This window comes from Nomascus leucogenys, chromosome 3 (genome assembly GCF_006542625.1).
Source record: "Nomascus leucogenys isolate Asia chromosome 3, Asia_NLE_v1, whole genome shotgun sequence".
NCBI classification, from domain to species: domain Eukaryota; kingdom Metazoa; phylum Chordata; class Mammalia; order Primates; family Hylobatidae; genus Nomascus; species Nomascus leucogenys.
The window spans coordinates 85,930,995-85,946,627 of NC_044383.1; the positions used below are offsets into that span (position 1 = coordinate 85,930,995).

The 15,633-nt window shown below is 38.9% G+C and overlaps 1 protein-coding gene across 6 annotated transcripts in view; it reads right to left on the reverse strand.

The window, feature by feature from the left end:
* Positions 1-15,633, reverse strand: part of USP45 (ubiquitin specific peptidase 45) — an 85,256-nt gene that overhangs the window by 16,583 nt on the left and 53,040 nt on the right. For 2 of the 6 annotated variants that reach the window (XR_004029331.1, XM_030809491.1), the window contains one exon: positions 10,115-13,965. The exons of the other annotated variants lie outside the window; for them this stretch is intronic. Coding sequence is in view for 1 of the 2 variants with exons in the window: in XM_030809491.1 (XP_030665351.1) it covers positions 13,825-13,965 (141 nt within the window). In the remaining variant the exon portion in view is untranslated. Of the gene's footprint in view, positions 1-10,114; positions 13,966-15,633 lie in introns of those variants that run through there. 6 annotated transcript variants of the gene reach the window in all.

Consider the following 15,633-nt stretch of genomic DNA (forward strand, 5'->3'; position numbering starts at 1 on the left):
GTCAAGTTACCCACAAACGGAGGCCCATCAGACTAACAGCGGATCTCTCGGCAGAAATTCTACAAGCCAGAAGACAGTGGGGGCCAATAGTCAACATTCTTAAAGAAAAGAATTTTCACCCCAGAATTTCATATCCAGCCAAACTAAGCTTCATAAGTGAAGGAGAAATAAAATCCTTTACAGACAAACAAATGCTGAGAGGTTTTGTCACCACCAGGCCTGCCTTACAAGAGCTCCTGAAGGAAGCACTAAACATGGAAAGGAACAACCAGTACCAGCCACTGCAAAAGCATGCCAAATTGTAAAGACCATTGATGCTAGGAAGAAACTGCATCAACTAACAAGCAAAATAACCAGCTAACATCATGACAGGATCAGATTCACACATAACGATATTAACCTTAAAAGTGCATGGGCTAAATGCTCCAAATTAAAAGACAAAGACTGGCAAATTGGATAAAGAGTCAAGATGAATCAGTGTGCTGTATTCAGGAGACCCATCTCACATGCAGAGACACACATAGACTCAAAATAAAGGGATGGAGGAAGACCTACCAAGCAAATGGAAAACAAAAAAAGGCAGGGATTGCAATCCTATTCTCTGATAAAACAGGCTTTAAACCAACAAAGATCAAAAGAGAAAGAAGGTCATTACATAATGGTAAAGGGATCAATTCAACAAGAAGAGCTAACTATCCTAAATATATATGCACCCAATACAGGAGCACCCAGATTCATAAAGCAAGTCGCTAGAGACCTACAAAGAGACTTAGACTCCCACACAATAATAATGGGAGACTTTAACACCCCACTGTCAACATTAGACAGATCAATGAGACAGAAAGTTAACAAGGATAGCCAGGAAGTGAACTCAGCTCTGCATCAAGCGGATCTAAGAGACATATACAGTACTCTCCACCCCAAATCAACAGAATATACATTCTTCTCAGCACCACATCGCACTTATTCCAAAATTGACCACATAGTTGGAAGTAAAGCTCTCCTCAGCAAATGTAAAAGAACAGAAATTATAACAAACTGTCTCTCAGACCACAGTGCAATCAAACTAGAACTCAGGATTAAGAAACTCACTCAAAACCGCTCAACTACATGGAAACTGAACAATCTGCTCCTGAATGACGACTGGGTACATAACAAAATGAAGGCAGAAATAAAGATGTTCTTTGAAGCCAATGAGAACAAAGACACAACATACCAGAATCTCTGGGACACATTTAAAGCAGTGTGTAGAGGGAAATTCATAGCACTAAATGCCCACAAGAGAAAGCAGGAAAGATCTAAAATTGACACCCTAACATCACAATTAAAAGAACTAGAGAAGCAAGAGCAAACACATTGAAAAGCTAGCAGAAGGCAAGAAATAACTAAGATCAGAGCAGAACTGAAGGAGATAGAGACACAAAAAAACTCTTCAAAAAATCAATGAATCCAGGAGCTGGTTTTTTGAAAAGATCATCAAAATTGATAGACTGCTAGCAAAACTAATAATGAAGAAAAGAGAGAAGAATCAAATAGGCACGATAAAAAATGATAAAGGGGATATCACCACCGATCCCACAGAAATACAAACTACCATCAGACAATACTATAAACACCTCTACGCAAATAAACTAGAAACCCTAGAAGAAATGGATAAATTCCTCGACATATACAACCTCCCAAGACTAAACCAGGAAAAACTTGAATCCCTGAATAGACCAATAACAGGCTCTGAAATTGAGGCAATAATTAATAGACTACCAATCAACAAAAGTCGAGGACCAGACGGATTCACAGCCTAATTCTACCAGAGGTATAAGGAGGAGCTGGTACCATTCCTTCTGAAACTATTCCAATCAACAGAAAAAGAGGGAATCTTCGCTAACTCATTTTATGAGGCCAGCATCATCCTGATACCAAAGCCTGGCAGAAACACAACGAAAAAAGAGAATTTTAGACCAATATCTTTGATGAACATTGATGCAAAAATCCTCAATAAAATACTGGCAAACCAAATCTAGCAGCACATCAAAAAGCTTATCCACCATGATCAAGTGGGCTTCATCCCTGGGATGCAAGGCTGGTTCAACATACGCAAATCAATAAATGTAATCCAGCATATAAACAGAACCAATGACAAAAACCACATGATTATCTCAATAGATGCAGAAAAGGCCTTTGACAAAATTCAACAGCCCTTCATGCTAAAAACTCTCAATAAATTAGGTATTGAGGGGATGTATCTCAAAATAATGAGCTATTTATGACAAACCCACAGCCAATATCATACTGAATGGGCAAAAACTGGAAGCATTCCCTTTGAAAACTGGCAAAGACAGGGATGCCCTCTCTCACCACTCCTATTCAACATAGTGTTGGAAGTTCTGACCAGGGCAATCAGGCAGGAGAAATAAATAAAGGGTATTCAATTAGGAAAAGAGGAAATCAAATTGTCCCTGTTTGCAGATGACATGACTGTATATTTAGAAAACCCCATCATCTCAGCCCCAAATCTCCTTAAGCTGATAAGCAACTTTGGCAAAGTCTCGGGATACAAAATCAACGTGCAAAAATCACAAGCATTCTTATACACCAATAACAGACAAACAGAGAGCTAAATCATGAGTGAACTCCCATTCACAATTGCTTCAAAGAGAATAAAATACCTAGGAATCCAACTTACAAGGGACGTGAAGGACCTCTTCAAGGAGAACTACAAACCACTGCTCAACGAAATAAAAGAGGATAGAAACAAATGGAAGAATATTCCATGCTCATGGGTAGGAAGAATCAATATCGTGAAAATGGCCATAATGCCCAAGGTAATTTATAGATTCAATGCCATTCCCATCAAGCTACCAATGACTTTCTTCACAGAACTGGAAAAAACTGCTTTAAAGTTCATATAGGACCAAAAAAGAGCCTGCATTTCCTAGACAATCCTAAGCCAAAAGAACAAAGCTGGAGGCATCACACTAACTGACTTCAAACTATACTACAAGGCTATAACAGCATGGTACTGGTACCAAAACAGAGATATAGACCAATGGAATAGAACAGAACCCACAGAAATAATACCACACATCTACAACCATTGAATCTTTGACAAACCTGACAAAAACAAGAAATGGGGAAAGGTTTCCCTATTTAATAAATGGTGCTGGGAAAACTGGCTAGCCATATGTAGAAAGCTGAAACTGGATCCCTTCCTTACACCTTATACAAAAATTAATTCAAGATGGATCAAAGACTTACATGTTAGACCTATAAGCATTAAAAACCCTAGAGGAAAACCTAGGCAATACCATTCAGGACATAGGCATGGGCAAGGACTTCATGTGTAAAACACCAAAAGCAATGGCAACAAAAGCCAAAATTGACAAATGGGATCTAATTAAGCTAAGGAGCTTCTGCACAGCAAAACAAACTACCATCAGAGTGAACAGGCAACCTACAGAATGGGAGAAAATTTGTGCAATCTACTCATTTGACAAAGGGCTAATATCCAGAATCTACAAAGAACTCAAACAAATTTACAAGAAAAAAACAACCCCATCAAAAAGTGGGCAAAGGATATGCACAGACACTTCTCAAAAGAAGACATTTATGCAGCCAACAGACACATGAAAAAAATGCTTATCATCACTGGCCATCAGAGAAATGCAAATCAAAACCACAATGAGATACCATCTCACACCAGTTAGAATGGTGAACATTAAAAAGTCAGGAAACAACAGGTGCTGGAGAGGATGTGGAGAAATAGGAACACTTTTACACTGTTGGTGGGACTGTAAACTAGTTCAACCATTGTGGAAGTCAGTGTGGCTATTCCTCAAGGATCTAGAACTAGAAATATCATTTGACCCAGCCATCCCATTACTGGGTAGATACCCAAAGGATTATAAATCATGCCGCTATAAAGGCACATGCACACGTATGTTTATTGAGGCACTATTCACAATAGCAAAGACTTGGAACCAACCCAAATGTCCATCGATGATAGACTGGATTAAGGAAATGTGGCACATGTACACCATGGAATACTATGCAGCCATAAAAAAGGATGAGTTCATGTCCTTTGTAGGGACATGGATGAAGCTGGAAACCATCATTATCAGCAAACTATTGCAAGAACAAAAAACTAAACACCGTATGTTCTCACTCATAGGTGGGAATTGAACAATGAGAACACTTGGACACAGGAAGGGGAACATCGCACACCGGGGCCTGTTGTGGGGTGGGGGGAGCAGGGAGGGAAAGCATTAGGAGATATACCTAATGTAAATGGCGAGTCAATGGGTGCAGCACACCAACATGGCACATGTGTACATATGTAACAAACCTGCACGTTGTGAACATGTACCCTAGAACTTAAAGTATAATTAAAAAATAAATAAATAAATAAATAAATAAATAAAAGGCATCCAAATTGGAAAAGAAGTCAAATTGTTCCTCTTCACAGACGACATCATCTTACATATAGGAAAACCTAAAGTCGTCAACAAAAAACTCTTAGAACTGATAAATTCAGTAAAGTTGTTGAATGCAAAATCAACATACAAAAATCAGTAGCGTTTCTATACACTAACAACAAAGTAGCTGGAAAAAAAAAATCAACACGGCAATCCTGTTTATAATGGCTACAAAAGAAAAAAAAAATCCCACCTAGGAATAATTTAACTGGGGAGGTAAAAGACCTCCACAAGGAAAACTATAAAATACTGATGAAAGAAACTATAAAATACTGATGAAAGAAACGAAAAAGCATCCCATGCTCATGGATCAGGAAAATATTAAAATGACTATGCTACCCAAAGCAATCTATAGACTCAATGAAATTCCTATCAAAAGTCCAATGACGTTTTTCACATAAAAAGAAAAAACAATCCTAAAATGTGTACAGAACCTGGCTGGGTACAATGGCTCATGCCTGTAATCCCAGCACTTTGGGAGGCTGAGGTAGGTGGATCAACTAAGGCCAAGAATTTGAGATCAGCCTGGCCAACATGGTGAAACCCCATCTCTACTAAAAATACAAAAAATTAGCCAGGCATGGTAGCGGGCACCTGTAATCCCAGCTACTTGGGAGGCTGAGGCAGTAGAATCACTTGAACCTGGGAGGCGGAGGCTGCAGTGAGCTGAGATTGCACCACTGCACTCTGGCCTGGGCAACAAGAGTGAAAACTCCATCTAAAAAAAGAAAAAAATTTGTATGGAACCAAAAAAGAGCCAGAATCACTAAAGCAATCCTGGGCAAAAGGAACAAAGCTGGAAACCTCACACTACCTGACTTCAAAATATACAAGACTACAGTAAGCAAAATAGTATGGTCTTGGTATAAAAACAGACACATAGACCAATGCAACAGAATAAAGAAATAAATCCACATACTTACAGTCAACTGATTTCTGACAAAGGGGCCAAGAACAAACACTGTGGGAAGGACGCCCTCTTCAACAAATGGTACTGGGGAAACTGGTTATCCATATGCAGAAGAATACAACTAGAACCTTATCTCTCACCATATACAAAAATCCACTCAAGATAGATTAAAGACTTAAATGTAAGATCTAAAACTATAAAACTACAAGAAGAAAACATAGGAGAAACACTCAGGACATTAGTCTAGGTAATGATTTTATGGAGACCTCAAAAGCACAGGCAACAAAAACAAATGGGACTACACTGTAAAAAGCTTCTGCACAGAAAAGGAAACAATCAACAGAATGAAGAGACCCCCGGTTGAATGGGAGAAAATATCTGCAAACTCTTCATCCTATAAGGAACTAATGTTAGACATTTCCCAAAAGAAGACATCCAAATGGCCAAGAGGTATATGAAAAAAATGCTCAACATCCCTAATCATCAGGGAAATGCAGATTAAAACCACAATGAAATATCATTTTACCCCAGTTAGAATGGTTATTATCAAAAAAGACAAATAATAAGATGCCTTCAAGAATGTGGAGAAAAGGAGTCTGAAACATGGTTGGTGGGAATGTAAATTAGTACAGCCATCATAGAAAACAGTATGGAGATGGCCGGGTGTGGTGGCTCACGCCTGTAATCTCAGGAAGGCCAAGGCAGGTGGATCACGAGGTCAGGAGTTCAAGACCATCCTGGCCAACATGGTGAAAACCCTGTCTCTACTAAAAATACAAAAAAATAAGCCGGGTGTGATGGCAGGTGCCTGTAATGCCAGCTACTCGGGAGGCTGAGGCAGGAGAATCACTTGAACCCGGGAGGTGGAGGCTGCAGTGAGCCAAGATCACACCACTGCACTCCAGCCCAGGTAACAGAGCGACAATCCATCTCTAAAAAAACCAAAAAACAAAACACAACAGTATGGAGATTTCTCAAAAAACTAAAACAGGGCTGGGTGCGATGGCTCACATCTGTAATCCCAGCACTTTGGGAGACTGAGGTGGGTGGATCACTTGAAGTCAGAAGTTCGAGACCAGCCTGGGGAACATGGTGAAACCCTGTCTCTAATAAAAATACAAAAATCAGCTGGGCGTGGTGGCACATGCCTGTAGTCCCAGCTACTTGGGAGATGGAGGCTGAGGCATAAGAATCACTTGAACCCAGGAGGAAGAGGTTGCAGTGAGCCAAGACTGTGCCATAGCACTTCAGCCTGGGCGGTGGAGTGAGACTCTGTCTCAAACAACAACAACAACAAACTAAAACAGAACTACCATAAGATCCAGCAATCCCACTACTAGACATTTATCCAAAGGAAAGAAAACCAGTGTATCAAAAGCATACTTGCACCCCCATGTTTATTGCAGTGCTATTCACAATACCAAGAAATGGAATCAATCTAAGTGTCCATCAGTAGATGAATGGATAAAGAAAATGTGGTATATATCCATAATGGAATACTCTTCAGCCCTAAAAAGAATGAAATCCTGTCATTTGCATCAACATGGATTGAACTGGAGGTCATTATGTTAAGTGAGGCAAGCCAGGCACAGAAAGGCAAATATCTTATGTTCTCACTCTTAGGTGAGAGCTTAAAAAAAAAGTTGGGGTGGGCGCAGTGGCTTACGCCTGTAATCCCAGCACTTTGAGAGACTGAGGTGGGCGGATCATGAGGTCAGGATATTGAGACCATCCTGGCTAACAAGGTGAAACCCTGTCTCTACTAGAAATACAAAAATTAACCAGGCTTGGTGGCAGGCACCTGTAGTCCCAGCTACTTGGGAGGCTGAGGCAGGAGAATGGCATGAACCCGGGAGGCAGAGCTTGCAGTGAGCCAAGATTGCACCACTGCACTCCAGCCTGGGCAACAGAGCGAGACTCTGTCTCAAAAAAAAAAAAAAAAAGTTGATCTCATGAAAGTAGAGAGTAGAATGATATCAGAGGCTTAGAAGAGAGTGAGTGGGGGTGTAGTGGAGAAGCCAAAAAGAGAGGTATGTTAGCGAGTACAAAGAGTTAGATAGAATAGTTCTAATGTTCCATAGAACAGTATGGTAACTACAGTTAACAACAATAGATTATTTCAAGGTAGCTAAGAGAAAATCTGAAATGTTCTCAATGCAAAGAAATGATAAATGCTTAAGGTAACTGATATCCCAAATACCCTGACTGTTGCGGGAAGTCAGGGACCCCAAACAGAGGGACCGGCTGAAGCCATGGCAGAAGAACGTGGATTGTGAAGATTTCATGGACATTTATTAGTTCCCCAAATTAATACTTTTATAATTTCTTATGCCTGTCTTTACTGCAGTCTCTAAACATAAATTGTAAAGATTTCCTGGACACATCACTTCCCCAATCAATACCCTTGTGATTTCCTATGCCTGTCTTTAATCTCTTAATCCTGTCAACTGAGGAGAATGTATGTCGCCTCAGGACCATGTGATAATTGCGTTAACTGCACAAATAGTACAGCATGTGTGTTTGAGCAATATGAAATCTGGGCACCTTGAAAAAAGAACAGGATAACAGCAATTGTTCAGGGAATAAGAGAGATCACCTTAAACTCTGACCTCCAGTGAGCCGGCGGAACAGAGCCATATTTCTCTTCTTTCAAAAGCAAGTGGGAGAAATATCGCTGAATTCTTTTTCTCAGCAAGGAACATCCCTGAGAAAGAGAATGCACGCCTGGGGGTAGGCCTATGAACGGCCCCCCTGGGCGTAGCCATCTCTTATGGTCAAGACTGCAGGGGTGAAATAGACCCCAGTCTCCCATAGCGCTCTCAGGCTTATTAGGAAGAGAAAATTCCCACCGAATAATTTCGGTCAGACCGGTTGCTCTCAAAACCCTGTCTCCTGATGTTATCAATGACAATGGTGCCCAAAACTTCGTTAGCAATTTTAATTTCGCCTCGGTCCTGTGGTCCTGTGATCTCACCCTGCCTCCACTTGCCTTGTGATATTCTATTACCTTGTAAAGTACTTGATGTCTGTGACCCACACCTATTCGCATACTCCCTCCCCTTTTGAAAATCCCTAATAAAAACTTGCTGGTTTTTGCGGCTTGTGGGGCATCACGGAACCTACCGACATGTGATGTCTCCCCCGGACACCCAGCTTTAAAATTTCTCTTTTGTACTCTGCCCCTTTATTTCTCAAGCTGGCCGACACTTAAGGAAAATAGAAAAGAACCTACGTGAATATTGGGGCAGGTTCCCCGATACCTGACTTGATCACGATACATTCTATGCATGTATCAAAATATCACATATACCTCATAAATATGTACAAATATTATGTACCAATAGAAATTAATGGTCAATGGAAAATACAGACCCATACAGGTTTTTAGTAACTTGTCCAAGATCATATAACTAATAAAAATAGCTGTGTCCAGAATCCAATTAATCTAATTTCTGATTGAATAGTTTCCAAACTCAGGTGATTATCAGACTCACCTAAGAGGGCTTGTTTTAAAAGATACATACCCGAGACATTACCGCTAAGAGATTCCCATTAATGATGTCTGCGGTTGGGTATGAGAATTCGTTTTAATAAACAGGTGATTCTCATGATCAGCTGGTCTTAGGAACTTTTGAATGAGACTGTTCTATCTATCCCTTTTATCTTCCTACTCCTAGTGAAATATAAAAGTACCCATTCCCATCCTTGTTTTCTGAGACTATAGAAAAGCCCACAGAGCAGTGCCTAGCCCATAGTAAGCAGCATACGTATCAGCTATTATTACTATTATTATTATTTTGAGACGGAGTCTCGCTCTGTTGCCCAGGCTGGAGTGCAGTAGTGCAATCTCGGCTCACTGCAACCTCCACCTCCTGGGTTCAAGAGATTCTCCTGCCTCAACCTCCCAAGTAGCTGGATTACAGGAGTGTGCCACCATGACCGGCTAATTTTTTGCATTTTTAGTAGAGATAAGGTTTCACTGTGTTAGCCAGGATGGTCTCCATCTCCGGACCTCGGGATCTGCCTGCCTCAGCCTCCCAAAGCGCTGGGATTACAGGCGTGAGCCACCGCACCCAGCCAGTATCAGCTATTATGATTGGCAGCAATCATGAGAATGAGCTCAGTGGTCTCCCTAAACACCATCCATGTACAAGCACTGAACTAGGCACCTGAGACATAGTGGCAAGAAGGACACTCGGTTCCTGTTTGCAGATCCTGCTATCCATCCCAATAGAAGTATGGTAAGACATAAGTTCAAGTCAGCAGGGGGCAGTATACGTGGTTAAGAACATGGTCCTTGTTTAACCTGTTTGAATCCCCATTTCTGCCACAGACTACTTGTATGATTTTAGGCATGTTATTTAATCCATCTCTTGGCTCAATATAATTGGTGTAAATAACTGAAAACAGTGATCATGACATAATTAAGAACTCAAATGTTAGGTACAATTTTTGTTATGATAGGAGAAATACAGTGCTATAGAAAGCCAGAGGAAAAGAACTAATCCAGAATTGAGTGGATCAGAGAAATATGCAGAAATTGAGCAGAGGCTACAGGAGGAGAATGAGACTGTTCCTGGCAGAAGAAACAGTTCAAAGGCCCACAGGTAAGACAAAGAACAAGAAATTAAGGAAGTCTAGCTAGAAAATAGAGTACAAATGTGGGGAGGTGAGAAGGACACACAAAAATTAACCAGATGCATATAAGTCACAGACTTGTTTTTGTTTTTCATTTTGAACAGCAATGAGATTTCTTTTTTCAACTTTTATTTTAGGTTCAGGGTACATGTGCAGGTTTGTTATAAAGGTAAACTTGTGTCACAGGGGTTTGTTACACAGATTATCTCTTCACCCAGGTACTAAGCCTAGTAGCTAATATTACTTTTTCTGATCCTCTCCCTCCTCCCACCCTGCACCCTCCAGTAGGCCCCAGTGTCTTTGTTCCCTTGTGTCCAAGTGTACTCAAATGTTTAGCTCCCACTTATAAGTGAGAACTTGTGGTATTTGGTTTTCTGTTCCTGTGTGAGTTTGCTAACGACAGTGGCCTCCAGCTCCATCCACGTTCCTGTAAAAGGCACAATCTTATTCTTTTTTATGGCTGCATATTATTCCATGGTGTATATGTACAACATTTTCTTATCCAAACTGTCACTGATCAGCATTTAGGTTGATTCCATGTCTTTGCTATTGTGAATAGTGCTGCAATGAACATTCACCTACATGTGTTTTTATGGTAGAATGATTTATATTCCTTCAGGTATATATCTAGTAATGGAAATGCTGGGTCAAAGAGTAGTTCTGTTTTTAGCTCTTTGAGAAATAGCCACATTGCTTTCCACAACGGTTGAACTAATTTATACTTCTACCAACAGTGTATAAGCATTCCTTTTCTCTGCAGCCTTGCCAGCATTTGTTATTTTTTGACTTTTTAATAATAGCATTCTGACTGGTGTGACATGGTATCTCACTGTGGTTTTGATTTGCATCTCCCTAGTGATCAGTGATGGTGAGTTTTTCATATGCCTGTTGGCTGCATGTATCAGACTTGATTCTGAGGGCTACAAGGAATTCGATGACCAATTTTGTATTTTAGAAATATTGCCCTGTCTGCAATGTGGAGCACCAAATGGTGTGGGGAATAGGGAGAAGAGTGGGGTCTAGGGAAACAAAAAATTAATCAGGTGGCTACATTATAATTCTCTATCTTTTCCCTCAGACCTTTTGGGTAGTGCTTTTTTTGCCTCACATAATTTTCCAATAAAAAATTTCTATTCACTGTTTCCTTTCACTACTTTTTAAACTTTCTAAAATACTCAGGCCAGATCTTTTGCCTTTCCAGCAGTGCTAACTTTCATTTGTATTCACATTACCATATCTTGGTTTTATTTCTCCTTTTTTCCTCACCTGATGCTTATCATCCTTCATATTAAACTTTGTTCAGTTTTAATGAGATAACTAGTATAATTTAGCAAAGAGAAGTGAAAAACTCAATTTACTATCAAATCAGTACTTGTACCTCTATTATTAAAAGATGCAAGGAGCTTCTCTTTTTGTTACAGACACTAAGTAGAGGGGAAAAGCCCACTTTTAAACTTTAAAAATATAAGAAATGAAAATGATCAAAGGGGAGATATATGACCTTCTCTGGGTATTTCCAAAATTCCCAAGAGTAAATTGAGCCAACACCACATGATAAACAAAAATATCCTTGCAACTGTTTTACTTGGACTTTAAAACTACTAAGTATCTGTTCAATTTGATCCTTAAAAAAATTTACATAGGTTAAGTTGCCATTTTCTCAAATACCTCTGTATAATACCTTGAGCAATTTAGCACCTAGGAAAAATGGTAAAATCAGGTAAGATCCCTTTGAATACAGGGTTTTCCTCAAATCTATTTTGAAGTATATCGGTAGATACCGTAACTACACAGTATTCTTTTGGTGACTGGTCTGATTGGTAAAATAAAAGATTGAAATTTTCCTAATTTCTTCCATGTAAATAAGAGGACTATGATTTTCTGAATATAACCCCAGTGATGAGAGGCACAACACAGGTTTCAGCAATTCCCTAACACCTTTTATAATAACTAAAAAGAAAACAGAGGAAGTAAGATGGAACACAAAAATTATTCAATTAAAACCAAAAGTGCATGAAAAGTAGAAACAGAAATAAACAACAGATGGGATAAATAGAAAAAACAGCAAGATTCTGGTCTTATAATTGAATGCAAGAGCTGAGTCTCAAAGAGCTTAATTGGCAAAACGCTGCGCAGCTAACAGGTGGTGGGAACCAAGGTTCATGTAAATTACACCAGCGCACAATGCACTTCTGATCCTGGCAGAAGTATTAAAGTTTTATGAAATAAAAAAAAATCTTTCATAAAACTAATATACTTATGTGTTGAAGCAGCTCAGAGAACTGAACTTTTGGATTTCTTTCTGAACTAATGAGCTGAGGCAGGATTTTATATAAGGATATCAATTTGAGATTTTCCAGTCTCTACAATTATTCAGTCAGCGTGATGGTTTTTTAAAAAGTTGTGGGGAGGGGAAAGAAGGGAAGAAAAATAGCCTATGGAATAGACTTCACATAATATCTTTTGGTAGCCATTTGTTGCAGCTCATTTTACCTTAGTTTTTGGTTCAAGAAGGATGTTTATATATGCCTATGGCTATTTACTCTGTTTATGTATCTGCCTCCTGTTACTATCTTTTCTGTATTTAGGCCAGAAATTGCACATATTAGTTTTATAGTGCTTTATTTAACTGGATTATTTGCCTGTTATCAGTAAGCAAAAGAAAATGCACTTTTTCAAGGTACTCAGAGATAACATCTTCCAACTTGCGGGCAAGATTTTCTCAGCTAATTTCACTATTATTTTTATGCAATTATTTTTATCATTCTTTATATTAAGTTTTTATGTGGTTTTAATGAGATAACTAATATAATTTGGCAAAGAGAAAAGGTGAAAAACTCAAAAACTTATGATCAAATCAGTACCTGTACCTCTAGTATAATTTTAAAAGATGCAAGGTGCTTCTATTATCGTAAGAGATAAAAGAATACTATAAAGTTTGTCACAAATATCTTTATACTGTTATTAATAGCTTTACTAATCAGCAAAACAAGACTTTATTGATCTTTATAAAACTAGTACTGAAATTAGTTAACTACTGAATCATTCTGGTTCCATGATTAAACTGGTTCTGTAGTTGAACTATTGGAAATAACTTCTACACATAAACTTCCTAATGACTGAAATACATTTATGTCATTTAAATTTTCGCTTCTTGAATACAGTACCTTAAAGATGTTATTAGAACTGTACTTTTCTAATTTTAGAACCGTATGCAAACTTGCACTTTTTCCCATCAAAACCAAAAAAAAAAGGTAACTCTATTACACGAAAAAAAGTTCAATAAAGAATAGGTCCAATAAAAAAGTAACAAAAAATATTATGTGAAAAAAATTTTCAATAAAGAGTAGGTCCAATTTGTTCAGCACAAGCACAAGTTATATCCATGTGGTGTCCAGATCTTTGAGGTACAGACAGTTTCTATATGTCATATATGCATATTCTCAGTTCCTAACCAATATTGTGTGGGAAGTATTTCTCTCATACATTTGGATAGCAGATGTATTAAAACTAATTTGGCCAGTATCACAGAATCTCCTAACTCTTTAAACTAAATAAAAATAAAGAAAAAAAAATCACCACACATTTATATTTTAATAACCAGTACTTTTTAGGGGAATAGCAACACAATTAATGCTTTAACCTTTTCAAACTCCGTAAGATGCTTTGTTTTATACCATTAGAATAAAGCATATGCTCAAGTTGAATTTAACTGTCCTATATATCTTAGGAAGCAAAATTAGCTTTTATTTAAAGAAAACATGTTGTCCTTTCTGAAGTCTTGTGACTTCTAACATAAGTCTTCTAACAGAGTAAGTTAAATTCAGGCCCAGTGCCATGGCTCACACCTGTAATCCCAGCACTTTGGGAGACCGAGGCAGGTAGATCACTTGAGGTCATCAGGAGTTTTGAGACCAGCCTGGCCAACATGACAAAACCCTGTCTCTACAAAAAATAACAAAAATTAGCTGGGCATGGTGGTGTGCATATGTAGTCCCAGCTACTTGGGAGGCTGAGGCACGAGAATCACTTGAACCTGGGAGGCTGCAGTGAGCTGAGATCGTGCCACTGCACTCCAGCCTGGCTGGGCAACAGTGTGAGACTCTGTCTCAATAATTAATTAATTAAAAGAGTGAGTTAAATTTAATGTTAATTTGCCAAATTAATACAAATCATTTCATATAAAAAAGTTTTTTTTTTTTTGCTGAAGTATAAGTTCAGATTGATTTCTTTCCATTTTCATGGGATAATACAACAGCTAGGTATGTCCCTAGTGAAATAATAGGTCTAGACAATGGTTATCAATGATCACCATTTCATGGAATAATTTTCCATTTTCATGGGATAATCCAACAACCAGGTACGTCCCTAGTAAAATAATAGATCTAGACAATGGTTATCAATGACTGGTAATATCATAGAAAGAGAGACATAAAATATTATGTGCATCTAGCTGATGAAAGTATACGTGCCACCACCTAAAAGTTTTCTGGCTAAAAATTAAATAAGTAATTAAATCTGAACCTAACTAGGCCTCTAGATCTAAATGTCTCAGAGAAGAAATAAAGGTGACAGAGGAATCTGTTAACACCATGCTGCTGAAAAAAAGGACCTGATTTCTTCAGCAAATAAACTGCAAAGGAGGAAAAAGAGGGAGAGGGAATCTGTAGATGAAAAGAGATTTAAGAGACATGGCAATCATCGGGAGGCCGAGGCGGGTGGATCACGAGGTCAGGAGTTCAAGACCAGCCTGACCAACATGGTGAAACCTGGTCTCTACTAAAAATACAAAAATTAGCTGGGTGTGGTGACATGCGCCTGTACTCCCAGCTACTCAGGAGGCTGAGGCAGGAGAATCACTTGAACTCAGGAGGCGGAGGTTGCAGTGAGCCAAGATCATGCCACCTGGGCAACAGAGCGAGACTCCATCTCAAAAAAAAAAAAAAGGAGAGAGACACTGCAATCTATAGACCTCTTTTAAATCCTAAAATCCAAACTTTAGAAAGCAAAATAAAAAACTGAGTACTTATGAGACAACTGTAGAAATTTAAATAATGACTGAATCCTTATTTATTTATAATGAATTAATATTTTTGATATGATAATGGTACTGTGGTTTTTGGTTTTTAAAAGAGTATCCCTCTGTTAGTGCTGGGCGCAGTGGCTCACTCCTGTAATCCCAGTGCCTTGGGAGGCCGAGGCGGGCAGATCACCTGAGGTCAGGAGTTCGAGACCAGCCTGACCAACGTGGTGAAACCCCGTCTCTATTAAAAACACAAAATTAGCCAGGTGTGGTGGCACATGCCTGCAATCCCAGCTACTCAAGAGGCTGAGGCAGGAGAATCGCTTGAACCCAGGAGGCGGAGGTTGCAGTGAGCCGAGATTGCACCATTGTACTCCAGCCTAGGCAACAAGAGCAAAACTCCGTCTTAAAAAACAAACAAAAAAAACCTCTCTTTTAGAGATACACATTGAAGTATATATTTGGGATTTATTCCAAAAATAGTCTGGGATGGGAGGAAGGGGAGGATGTGGGATATATATAGTTAGTCTTCAAGTAGCCAAGTTGATAATTATGAAGCCAAAAAATGGGTACATGAGAGTTTATTACAC